At 34.9% G+C, this 13,279-nt stretch overlaps 2 protein-coding genes across 2 annotated transcripts in view; one reads left to right on the top strand and one right to left on the bottom strand.

Annotated features, from left to right (window-relative positions):
* The window catches only part of LOC123552075 (glycerophosphocholine phosphodiesterase GPCPD1-like), a 76,946-nt gene that overhangs the window by 22,857 nt on the left and 40,810 nt on the right, over positions 1 to 13,279 (top strand). Inside the window, exons 3-4 of the mRNA XM_053524153.1 lie at positions 11,354 to 11,514; positions 12,904 to 12,954. Coding sequence (XP_053380128.1) covers positions 11,354 to 11,514; positions 12,904 to 12,954 — 212 coding nt within the window. The remainder of the gene's footprint in view (positions 1 to 11,353; positions 11,515 to 12,903; positions 12,955 to 13,279) is intronic.
* Positions 4,257 to 7,057, bottom strand: LOC123534747 (uncharacterized). Its single transcript, XM_045317144.2, has 2 exons — positions 6,077 to 7,057; positions 4,257 to 4,440 (listed from the first exon to the last, which is right to left on the bottom strand). The coding sequence occupies exons 1-2, from the start codon at positions 6,972 to 6,974 to the stop codon at positions 4,436 to 4,438; spliced, it is 903 nt and encodes a 300-aa protein (XP_045173079.2). The 5' UTR covers positions 6,975 to 7,057; the 3' UTR covers positions 4,257 to 4,435.

Here is a 13,279-nt window from a genome sequence, read left to right as displayed (position 1 = left end):
GTATTAAATACTGTATTAGATAATGCAAAAACATAATTTTATAATATTCATTTTAATACCAAAGGCTGTTTTTCAAGTCACAATTAAGATGCATGATAGATGCGTTTTTAAAAAATGAATATATACAATTTATAGAAATAAGGAAGTGTAGATTTTGAAATTTTACTAGGAAATGTTTATATTTCATGTGTCACGACACATATTAAATGCTTTTATACAAGAGGGCATGACAACACAATTATTTTGTTTTTGTTGTCATTTTCTTCCCTCATAGCATTTTTCGCTTAAGATTGTAAATTCTAGATATTTTAGTGTATTTTTGTGAAATGGGTGAAATTATATGACAGTATTATTTGATTATTTTGAAATTATTAAAATTTATCAACAGTATATTGTTCTAATTAAGCATAAACTAAATTTCAAAATTGTACTTACAGTATTTTTTTTAATTACTGGCAAAAGAACTAACATTGACTAATGGCGGGTTAGCTTGTTTTGTTCAGTATAGTTTTTACTCTTTCAGTCTCTCAGATAACATGTCTGTGTAGTGACAAGAAGTTTGGGCACAGTGTCCTATAAACATTTCTCTAATCTGGTGAAATCTTTTATTGTATTGGATACTTAGAGGATAAAAAATTATGAGTTAATATAGACTTGCTTTGGCAGTATTTACCTCAGATTGTAGGTATGCATTCATTCAGTTTGAATATACTTTCGTTAGGCTGTTGTTGTCTGTAATACGGGTAATTATTTAATGAAAAATCAATTTTTTTGCAATTTGATGTTTTCAAAAGGTACCCATATAAATTGATATTACTTGGAGTATGAAACTGTCCAAACACAATGAAATACATGATGATGGGTTTTCACAACAAAGCTCAGTTCTGAAGGTGAAAATATATTAACAAGGGAGATAACCACTAAATTTGTCAGTAAAATCTTTGATTTTTAGCTCATCTGATCTTTGGAAAAAAATGATGAGTTATTGTCATCACTTGATTGTCGACGTTGCCAGGTTAAGTTTTATGTTTATGTCAGCTTTTCTCCTAAACTATCAAAGCTATTGCTTTAAAACTTACAACACTTGTTCACCATCATAAGCTGACTCTGTACAGCAAGAAACATAACTCCATCCTGCTTTTTGCAAGAATTATGGCCCCTTTCTGTACAGCAAGAAACATAACTCCATCCTACTTTTTCCAAGAATTATGGCCCCTTTTGGACTTAGAAAATCAGATTTCTTGGTTAAGTTTTATGTTTAGGTCAACTTTTCTCCTAAACTATCAAAGCTATTGCTTTAACTTTAAAACTTGGTTACACTTGTTCATCATCATTGGCTGATTCTGTACAACAAGAAACATAACTCCATCCTGCTTTTTGCAAGAATTATGGTCCCTTTTGGACTTAGAAAATATTAGATTTCTTGGTTAAGTTTTATGTTTACATCAACTTTTCTCCTAAACTATTAAAGCTATTGCTTTGAAACTTGCAACATTTGTTCACCATCAAAAGCTGACTCTGTACAGCTAGAAACATAACTCTATCCTGCATTTTGCAAGAATTATGGCCCCTTTTGTACTTAGAAAATATCAGATTTCTTGCTTAAGTTTTGCGTTTAGGTTAACTTTTCTCCTTTACAGTCAAAGCTATTGCTTTAAAACTTGGAGCAGTTATTCGCCATTAAAAGCTGACACTGCACAGCAAGTACTGTAACTCTGCATTGCTTTTTGCAAGAATTATGGCCCCTTTTGGACTTAGAAAATCATGGGTATGTCAAGATTTCTATTATACAGAGACAAAAAAATCAGATGAGCGTCTGCACCCGCAAGGCAGTGCTCTTGTTTTCTATCTATTAACCTTTAGCCTGCTAAATTTCTAGAATGGACTGGTCCATCATTCAATTTGGGCAATACCATTTGTTATTAGAAGGGGTGTTCACTGAAAATTTACTGACATGCAGGCTGATATTGGTCTGCACTGGTCGCAAAGGCAGAATCACTTGCCGCCATAAAGGTTAACTAAAACATTAACAGTTCTTGTTTCTGACTTGTATATCATTGTCATTCCTGATGTCCTGTCAAAAAAAAATTACCTGTCTGACCTGGGTCTTTCTCAGGTAAACTGCAACATCAGGGGTGTGTCATTTTCAAGGCTTTTTGTTATGAAATGAAACACTGTTGATTTATGTTTGATATCTTGGTATGAAGGGAATATCTCTTAGAGATAGTTTAAATAATTTCAAGAGGATAAAATATCTTAAACATGTTTTAAATCTGAAATTGAAAAGATGGCCTAAAATCCCCCCAAATAAACGAGACTTATAGTAGTCGCAACTTGACCGCGATGGTTGACCTTAGGCTGATTATTCATATTGATTATTTCATTGTAGAAATAAGGGGTGCTTAGGGTAGCCGTATGTATTATATGGAATTAGTTTGTATACAGTATAGTTTTTTTTTAAACTTTCCAATACACTAATTCATATTTACACAAATTTATATTTCCATTTTCTCGTGCAGCTCGTGTTTTTAAATGCAAAGAGATTAAGTGTTTTACGTACACTCCTTTTTACTAATAGGTTGTACCTCTTTATGTATTATAATACAAAGGTCAACCATCGGGGTCAAGTTGCGTCCACTATACCTTGGTTAAGTTGATGTTTGGTTGGGATTCTTTGTAGTCATCAAACACACCGAAGTGATCAGATGAGATGTGCGCAAAGCGTGACCATAAATCCTCAGTATTCAAAGCCGGAAAATTCTTTCCCAAAATTTTCCTTTCCATACAGGCACAAAATCCTATCTTCTGAATTCATTGTTCATAATGGTAAATTGAACATATTCTAGATAATAAACTTATCAGGGAGGGTTACTGAACTGATCTTAGCAATGGGTGGGCATCTGATCACTTCGGTGTGTTTTATGACTACAAAGAATCCCAACCAAACATCAACTTAACCAAGGTAAGTCTCGTTTATTTGGGGGGATTCTTTTACGTCATAACACACCTCAGTTCACAGATGAGATTTCAAAGCCGAAACTTTTGGGAAAGAAACCCGTCACCCAAGCTGAACATCAAATATCAACTGTAGTTGAAAGACCAGAATAAAATTAAATAGAAAGCACAGTCATTTTATTCACACGCATCATTATGGTACACATGACGCATTACATCATACAAATGTCCTGTACCTCCTAACAAGCATGACTCAAAGTATATAATGTATGTTCCACACAGTAAAATATATTACTAAGTCTCAGTAGTAGACATTATTGCAGAACTAAATTCAGCACCAGCATCCTTTACAGTCTTATTATAAAACTGAGCAAAAGTTACTGCATTTGTCCAGCCTGCAACTTTAAGAATGTCACTAATTGGCACATTGTTAACATTTGCTTTGGAAGTGGAGGCTGAACGAACACTATGTGCCTTATATTTACTACAGTCAATACCGGAACTGAACATCACTGTGCGAATCCAGCGGCTTATTGTGTTGCTTGACACAGCCCCAAAAGGTTTAATGTAACTTATAAATAAACATTCCTGATTACCTCGTAGGTCCTTTGTTCTACTTAGATACTCAGTCAAAGTATTGTACACACATAATCTATTGTCTAATGTGTATGCATGGAGTTCAATATGTGGGGTAACCTTACCCCTTCTACTATGCTTTAACAACCCACTATAAAACATAACATATTTACAGGATTCCTTCCTCATGTTTCTAATAGACAGTAAATGTAAATTTTGGGAACGTGAAGCTGTAGTTAATGCTATTAACATTGCTAATTTAAGAGTTAATAACTTCAAACTGATTTCAGTGACAGGAGTTAATGTCTTTAAGTATTTTAACACATCTGAGACATTCCAAGTATCACAGTATCTGGATTTCGGTGGTTTTAAATTATATACACCCTTCAAAAATCTAATGACAAGAGGGTGAGCCCCAATTGTAAACCCATCTATTATAATCCCTATAGCAGACAAAGCTGAACGTGCTGTATTCAAAGCACTGTATGTTAATCCAAGTTCAAATAAATGTGTCAAAAAATCAGTAACATTACCTATAGTTGCTTGAAAACTATTAATTTGTTCTTGATTACAGTACTGAAACCACTTTCGTAAGTACATGTTATATTGTTTCTGAGTTCCTGACCTCCATGAGGCCATAATAATGTCTGTAGACCTGACTGAAATGTTTCGTTTTTGGAGGGTTTTCCTGATAAGCGACAAACCATCAGTATTAGTTTTTTGTACAAAGGGTGTACCTTCACTGTTCCTGGTAACGTCAGTAAATTCCGTTCCTTCGGAAGAATGTAAGGACTGGAAATCAACATTTCCATTACAGCCGGAAACCAGCTCTGGGTCGTCCACAAAGGAGCTACAAGAATACACTCGCCTGCATCCTCTCTCAGCTTCATCAACACACGAGGAATTAGGCTGAAAGGAGGAAAAGCATAAAAATATATGTCTGACCAATTCATACCAAAGGCATTAACAAATTCTGCTTCTGGATCCAATTTCCATGAGACAAATCTATCCAACTGTTTGTTCAATCTACTTGCAAACATGTCAAGTGAAGGGGTCTCCCATAAACTCAGAATAGTCTTAGCAAACTTTTTATTTAGCATTCATTCCACATTTTCATTGAAAAATCGAGAACCATGATCTGCTAAATTTTGTTTACCCGGGACATGAGTTGCTGACAACCAAATATCTTTGTTAATAGCCCAAAGCCAAATTTTACAAGCCAACTGATCAGAAATAATTGACTTTATGCCACCCATATTATTAATGTAAGACATTGCGCATGTATTGTCAGTTCTAATCTGAATGTGAGTGGCTGACAGATCTTTCGCAAATGTTCTCAAAGCATGAAATATTGCTAAAAGCTCTAAGTAATTAATATGGTTGCCTGATTCCTCTTCTGACCAACGACCCCCAATTTCTTCATTCTGACAAACTCCAGCCCAACCTGAAAGACTTGCATCTGTTTCTATGACAAGCTTCAGTGAACCATGAGAAATATTTCTGACTGAAGTTGGCAAATTTTTGGTCCACCAATTTAACTCAGATTTTACTGAATCTGACAAAAACATTTTGGCACTGAAATCTCCTCGGCTTTCTGAAAGGGCCAAGGTTTTTGCCCTCTCAAGGGTACGGTAATGTAATGGACCATATTCAACTGCAGAAAACGATGCAACTAAGAGACCTATTACTCGGGCCATTTCTCTTATACTAGTGAATGTCATGCCAATTAACCTTGAACACTCCAAAATTATGATACGTTTTCTTTCTTCTGTTAAGTATACTATCATTCTTACAGAATCAATATGATTTCCTAGAAAAACTATGTTCTATGTAGGAACAAATACTGACTTTTGCTGATGTATGATAAAACCTACATCCTCCCTGACACTCACAGTATCTTTAACATTATCTGAACATTCAGACTTAGTATCTCCTAGCAAAAAACTATCATCAATGTAACCAGAGTTCTTATGGCATAGTCGTTTCAATTTGGCATAAATAACCTTCATCAATTTTGTAAACAAACGGGGAGCTGAGGCCAGACCATTTGGTAAACAAGCATATTGGTAAATCTTACCCCTCCATCTAAATCTCAGATATTTTCTGTGTTCTGAAGCAATTGGAACAGAGTAATATCCATGTCTTAAATCAGTTGAAGCCATGAAACAATTGGGTTTAACCAACTTTAATGCTGTTTCAAAGGAGTCCATTTTAAAATGATGATACACCACGTATGTTTCATTGAACTCCTTCAGGTTTAAGATCATGCGATATTCTCCGTCCTTTTTTGGTACTGTGAAAATTGGAGAGATAAACTGCTCATCATTATCCTTAAACTCAACTTGTTCAATTACATTCATTTCAAGTAGTTTTTCAATCTCTATATCAATAGTTTTTCTCTCATCTGCAGTAAAAAACTGCACTGGCCAAACAATTTGTTTCTCAGGTTTTTGAGTAAATTCTATATGACAATGCAAAGCAATGTCCAAAATTCTTTCATCAGAAGTAAGATTTCTCCACTTATTTTCAAAAAGAGCTAACCTACCTGCCTGGAAAGTGGTAGACTTCTTCTGATCTCTCATCCCTTGTCGGGATCTACCAGTACCAGATCTCATACGCCCAGAAGGTGCACGTCTACTGTAAGGTTGAAACCTACGGCCTCTAAACTGACGACCTCTAAAGCGTCCACTACCACCACCTCTAACTACATTTCTGCTGATCTCATTGAGCTCCTGGATATCTTTGATATCTTTGATCATAGAGTCACCATAAAGTTGGTCTGTGAAAGGAACCATGGGTGAACAAAGGTGGTGTAGTTTCGGATCCATATCCCTCTTATGCAAGTCTCTTCTACAGATATTAATCCATCGATTTGCATGTCCTAGAAGACCAATTGCATCAGTACCCCAAACTAACATCTCATCATCGAACATTTGACTGCCTTTATCCATAATTTTCACAATGTTACAGGCTGCTTTTACGATACTATTCTGAATACCTCGCATCTTAGAGTCCTCTGTCTGTGTGGTTGGCTTCAGAACTGACCAAACACCTGAATTAACTCTTGTTTCTTTGAGGGCTTCACAGTTACTTGGGCGTAAAATGTTCTTAGACACATCACAAAAATGTTCATCCGACATGCCCTCTCTAAATGTACTGTTGACAACAGTAGCCAATTTTTCAGACACCTCAGGAGCAACAGAGTCCGACTTCTGAAATTTCTTTGCAAATCGACTGAAAACATCATCATCATCTCCAGACAAAGACCTCTGATCATCAGGAGCATACTGGTCATCTTGCTCCCAATCTTGAACGTCATAGTCATCATTTCCATTACCCTGTGACAAGTCATAGTCACCTCCATCAACATCATTATACAAGGCATCAACTCTACCAGTTAATTCTTCCACTGTCTTATTTGTTTTATTAATGTTAGCATTCATTTGTCTTAAAATGGACAGTGCCTCAGCATTAAATGCATCTGAATTAGTCGCAGTGGTCAACTTTACAAGAGGAGTTTTTGACGGATTAGCGGGTTGTTTCCCTCTAGGCTTACCCGACTCAGAAGCTCTAACAGTACCTGCACCCTTTGAGGAGCCTTCTTGCTGTCTACTAACCGTAGTAGCGTCCGTAGACGCATCTTTTTGCACAGATTGTTGCTGCAACATAGCATCTGCCATCTTACAATACTGTGTAAAAAATGTGGTAAAATTGTGCACTACGTCATCAATTTACGCACGTCATGTATAAATTGTATACTTTGTACACAAAATATGTGCAGGAACTGTCAATTTTCTGCTTACTACGTAAGAGATTTGTGATAATATCTAGAAACTGTTACGACACCGTAAGAAAAACTGTACAAATTATCTACACGATAAAAAGTTTACGACAGCGTCATAAACTCAATTACAATATAGAAATTTAATATAATGTACAAATATATTGAGCAATGCCCAATAAACAGTATGGATTACATCGTAACCCAAATAGGCCAACATGTAGCCTACATGTATAAATAAATGTACGCTATACCAAGGATTTAGGTAAAAATCAATACTGAACAAGACCACGTCAGTTCAGCTTGATATGTAAAGGCGCACTGAGGATTTATGGTCACGCTTTGCGCACATCTCATCTGTGAACTGAGGTGTGTTATGACGTAAAAGAATTAGACTTTTTTTGTGACACATATTCTGAGTACCAGTCATCAATTTTGCACACGGCCCCTAATTCAGAACAAGTATGAAGGTGACCTTGTTTGTCTGTCAAACTTTCTCTGTATAGTAACATCCATAACAAGCTTTGGTTATTTACTTTCTAGGGTTATTTTCGAATGAAACAATAAAGAAATGCTTTCATGATTAAAAGCTGAATTCCTAAATTACATCAGCAGCCTAATAGCTCTCAGATTATACTAATATCAAGGAATTGAAGCAACGGACGTCATTTGACATATTTGTTGCAAACAAATCAACATCAACAAAGACCCTCTAGCTTTGAGACATGCTTGACATTTCAGTTTTCCTTTCTTTCATATCAAAAGAAGTTGACAAAGTCTTAGAATCTGACATGTTAAATCAATTGCAATATTCATGAAAAAAAGTAATGGATGTTACTGATTGACATTATTTGAAGGATGTTATTTGACAAATTGCCAATGGTAACATCCGTGATTAAAAGAATCATTGAGATTCAGCATAGTTATTCAGTACAAGAGATTGGTATGAGACATGTATTAACTGGTTATCTTATATATTCTAGAATCTTCCCCTGTAGAGCAAATGCAGTATAAATGAAGAACAGTATTTGGATGTTACTGATCGACACTATGATGTCAAATTGTCAATGGTATTATACATCCATGATCAGATCAGTCAAAGAAATAATGCATAGAAGTTAAAAACTACAAAACTATGAAAAAAAATGAACTGTTAACAATATAATTCTCGCTTTAAACGTTATTAGATAGTACGAACATTCCTGTTAATAAATAAAAAGATTTCAAAAACCATCATGTGCAATAACATCCGTAACAAAATTAATAAACAAAGCATTAAAGCTTTTTTATTACAAGGTAATATGAAATTTAATGTTTATATAATTATGTTCCTATGTTTGGATATACATGTTTAGTGTTGGCAAAAATTTATATTTTCAGTGTAAATTATCATAATCATGGTTCTTGTGATGTCAAACTAACATTCGTAAAAATTTTGTACCATGAAGATATTTCAAAATTTTGAGCTAACAAGCCAATCAGCTATCTTCTAATAGTTGAAAAGGTAAAAATGAATGATAGACTCAAAAGTATAAGCCACTGTTGAATGCTGAAAAACATATTTAAAATTTTGTCATCTTTGTCCACTTTTGTGCAGTTTACCTGAGAAAGACTCACCTATACTTTCAGAGGCATTATTTTAATTTTTAGGCCTTATTTGTAGAGTATGGTGAAGTATATTACAGCTTGGGGGATATGAAACACATCTTTTGTGATGATTTAATTTACTCAGCTCCACAAAACTCTTCACAAAATGTATAAATGAGTTTATAGGAAGAAGTCAGAGTTTTTGTGTGAAAGCCAGTATAATTATAATATACGTACACACAAAAGTTTAGCTATTGACAAGTCGTTCAAAAATGTTACCCCACCCACTACCACTGAATATTAAAAAAAAAGTGGTTTACAGGTATGATCGTAAAAGGAGTGAACATTCAAAAAGAGTATTATAATAAATTTATTCGCATATTTTCTAACCTGACCTATATTCCTGATGGTAACAAAATCATAAAATGCATGATATCATAATGTAATTGCTTATCTGAATATGAAATTTTATTAAGTACTGTAAAATCATTTTATTTCTTGGGCATGAAATTTCGTGATTTGGGTCAAAATGATTACTTTGTGGTGATATGATTGATTTTAAGTTTTGAAAGTAAAATACTAGTAAATAGGAGTTTTGTTTTTAGCTCGACTATTCATAGAATAGTGAGCTATTGCACTCGCCCATGCGTCGGCGTCCGCGTCCGCGTCGGCGTCCGCGTCCGCGTCCCAATTTTGGTTAAGGTTTTGTATGTAAGCTGGTATCTCAGTAACCACTTGTGGGAATGGATTGAAACTTCACACACTTATTCACTGTGACAAACTGACTTACATTGCACAGGTTCCATAACTCTATTTTGCTTTTTTACAAAATTATGCCCCTTTTTCGACTTAGAAATTTTTGGTTAAGGTTTTGTATGTAAGCTGGTAACTCAGTAACCACTTGTGGGAATGGATTGAAACTTCACACACTTATTCACTGTGATGAACTGATCTACATTGCACAGGTTCCATAACTCTATTTTGCTTTTTTACAAAATTATGCCCCTTTTTCGACTTAGACATTTTTGGTTAAGGTTTTGTATGTAAGCTGGTATCTCAGTACTTACTAATGGGAATGGATTGAAACTTCACATACTTGTTCGCTATCATGATCTGACATGCACTAAGCAAGTCCCATAACTCTATCTCTCTTTTTTTTCAAAATTATGCCCCTTTTTCGACTTAGCAGTTTTTGGTTAAATTTTTGTACGTAATCTGATATCTCAGTATCCACTAATTGGAATGGATTGAAACTTCACACACTTGTTCACTGTCATGATCTAACATGCACTGTGAAGGTCCCATAACTCTACTTGGCATTTTTACAAAATTATGCCCCTTTGACTTAGCAGTTTTTTGTTAAGTTTTTGTATGTAAGCTGGTATCTCAGTATCCACAAATTTGAAAGGATTGAAACTTCACACACTTGTTCACTGTCATGATATGACATGCAGTACAGAGGTTCAATACCTCTACTTTGCATTTTACAAAATTATGCCCCTTTTTCAACTTTTGTATTCATTCAATTGACAAGGCTGTTGAATAGTCGAGCGTTGCTGTCCTCCGACAGCTCTTGTTTGTTTGGGATTTAGTTTTATGAATTGACATAACCATGAAATCCATGAAAACTAGTCGCCCATGAATATTTATGATTTCACACTATTTATTAGCATTTATTCTGTATTCATCCTTTTCTTGTTAGAATCTAGAGTGGGGGATTAAGAACCCTTTATAAACTTGGCTTATTTAGATGTTTGTTGTGTTATTATAAATGGAAACACAATCTTGTAATATAAAGCAGACCTAGATAAAATATCCTTTATGACTGCTTTCATTTAAGTAAATGTTTAACCAGGAACAAAATCTGTAAAAATATCTTATTTCATCGCTTGGGTGTTTGAAAAAGATGTCTGTATTATTGCCTAGTTTTGTATAGTAGTCGCAACTTGACTGCGATGGTTGACCTTAGGCTGATTATTCATATTGATTATTTTATTGTAGAAATATGGTGGGCATAGGGTAGCCGTGTATTTAAATTTATGAATGCAATGAAATGAAGGGTTTTACGTACACTCCTTTTCAATAATAGGTTGTGCCTCATTATGTATTATAATACAAAGGTCAACCATCGGGGTCAAGTTGATGAAAAAAAAAATCACATAACAACACTCCCACTTGTATATTTTTGATAGAGGCTTTATTAGGTTTAAAACAGTTTTCCATTGTAATGTGATAATTTGATATTCCAAGAATTCCTAAGTTACATACAAGCCTGTACTATTTAAAGTTATGTTCCTTATAAGTATCGGACAAGTTGACAACTTTCCTAAAAGAATGGAGGACTGATTCTCCCACATGAAGATGTGCGTCATGATAGCTGCACTGGTAGACTAGTGCTGTGGCCATTTAGCTGTCCAGTTTAAATCGACTCTAAACTGTTCTATAATTTTGCAGGAATGTCTGGTCAAAGCAGATGACGTTTACATGTCAAAGAGAATCAATGAAGTACAGATATTTTATAGCTCAACTTTTCCAGTCCGAGGATCACGAAGAAAAATCAACTATTGTAACACTATGGGAAACAAACATAAGCCCTAGAGTGATTTCTCTACATAGTGAGTACAAGCATATCTTTAGGTTAATTTTAATGTTAGAAGTCAGTAACGTATCTACACTGAGGCACATGTCTTTAGGTTGATTTTAATTTTTGAGATCATTGACAGCTACACTAAGGCAGAGCCTGTTTGTGTTGTTTTTAGAGAGGCATAGATAAAGAATGAAGTCTAAGCTGTTTATCAAAACATTTCCATGATATCCATCTGTTCAGCGTTTCTAGACCTGCTCCAGTCCTACCTTTTAACCTTCAGTTGTCACTGAAAAAGCATGAAAATCCTAACAGTGACGCCTGTCAAAATACAGTTTATTTTATGTAAAATTTTATATAAAATACCTGTGGTTTGCATGTAAAGTGTGGCTTGTGACCGGTAACAGTTACCTATTGTAATCATAGGTTGCATACACACAATAGAATTTGAAAAGCTGCGGAGCAGGGCTTTAAAAGAACATCTCCTCCTAAACCACCAAGCTAATGTTTTAACCAAACTTCACATGAATATTCCTTAGGTGGTCCCCTTTTCGAGTCCACCAAAACTATGTCGTCCATGGTCAATTCTGGTTGTAATGGCAACCAAAAAGAAAAGCTTGAAAAGTCTTCGTCTCAAAAACTGCTGACTTATTGTAGAAGTAATTTCATGGAACTTCTACCGAGTTCCTTCAAGCCATATTGATTTGTTAAAAAACAAGGCTGCCTATAAAGGTGTTGGGCTAGTTTTCTCTCTGTGGCTATATTGAAAACGTTAAAAGTCTTCTCTGAAACTGCTGAACCAAAGAAGTCAAAATGATTTCACACAAATTTTCCTAGGGTGAACCTCTACCAATTTCCTTCAAGCTCACACTGACATTACCCCAATCCCAAATAATTTTTTTGTTTTTTTTTTACTTTCTGTGTCTAATGTGTATCTTGGTATTGCCTCTTTTTGTCACATCCTCCTGTGACCACATTACTTCACCTCCCACCTCCCCTCCCCAACTTCCTCACTTGTCCCCGTGTCACAGTGAATTGTCTTTCTTGATTTTGTCTCTAAGTGTCCACCCGACCTCCACCGCTCAAATTTATTTTCGTTCTTGATTTAGAAAATTTGGTTAAAGTTTTGTGTGCAACTATCAAGCAGTACCTCAGTAACAACTTTATGTTTTGGACTGAAACTTCACACAGTGCTTCCCAGTCATGAGTAAATCTACTGAAATAACCAAGTTCGGTAACTCTTGGTTGCATTTAATTTAAATAATTGCCCTTTCTCAACTATGAAAACTCTGTTTAAGTTTTGCTTGTAACTAACTAGCTAACTCAAAGTCGGCCTCAGGTGAGCAACTTAGGCCCATTTTGGCCACTTTTTTTTTAATCATAATATTATATAATATTTGAACATATTGCTTTTTTCCAGATTTTGGAAAAGAGGGAAGTACAAATAATGTGGCCACATTTGGGGAGTATGGTGAGTGTAATTTCTTAATGACATTTTTAGTTCGATTGTTGGCAGAAAGATCAGCCATTTTCTTTTAGCATCGATGTCTCACCTATGTTAATGTTTTAGGCGGAAGATGATATTTCAGTAACCATTGTGATCATGGTTTGCACTGTTCGCTATTCAGTGAAGTAAATTTTTAGTGAACACCCCTTCAAAATAAGGAATGGTATTGCCGAAATTGAATGATGGACCAGTTCATTTTAAAAATTTAGCAGGGTACAGGTTAATGTTAATTATTGCCCTTTATTGCCTTAGAAAATAAAGTTAAAGTATGCATCTACTTATCAAGATA

The sequence above is a fragment of the Mercenaria mercenaria genome, chromosome 15 (assembly GCF_021730395.1).
Source record: "Mercenaria mercenaria strain notata chromosome 15, MADL_Memer_1, whole genome shotgun sequence".
Taxonomy (NCBI): domain Eukaryota; kingdom Metazoa; phylum Mollusca; class Bivalvia; order Venerida; family Veneridae; genus Mercenaria; species Mercenaria mercenaria.
Note: the sequence above shows the minus strand (reverse complement) of the source record. Positions and strands in the feature narration are given on the sequence as shown.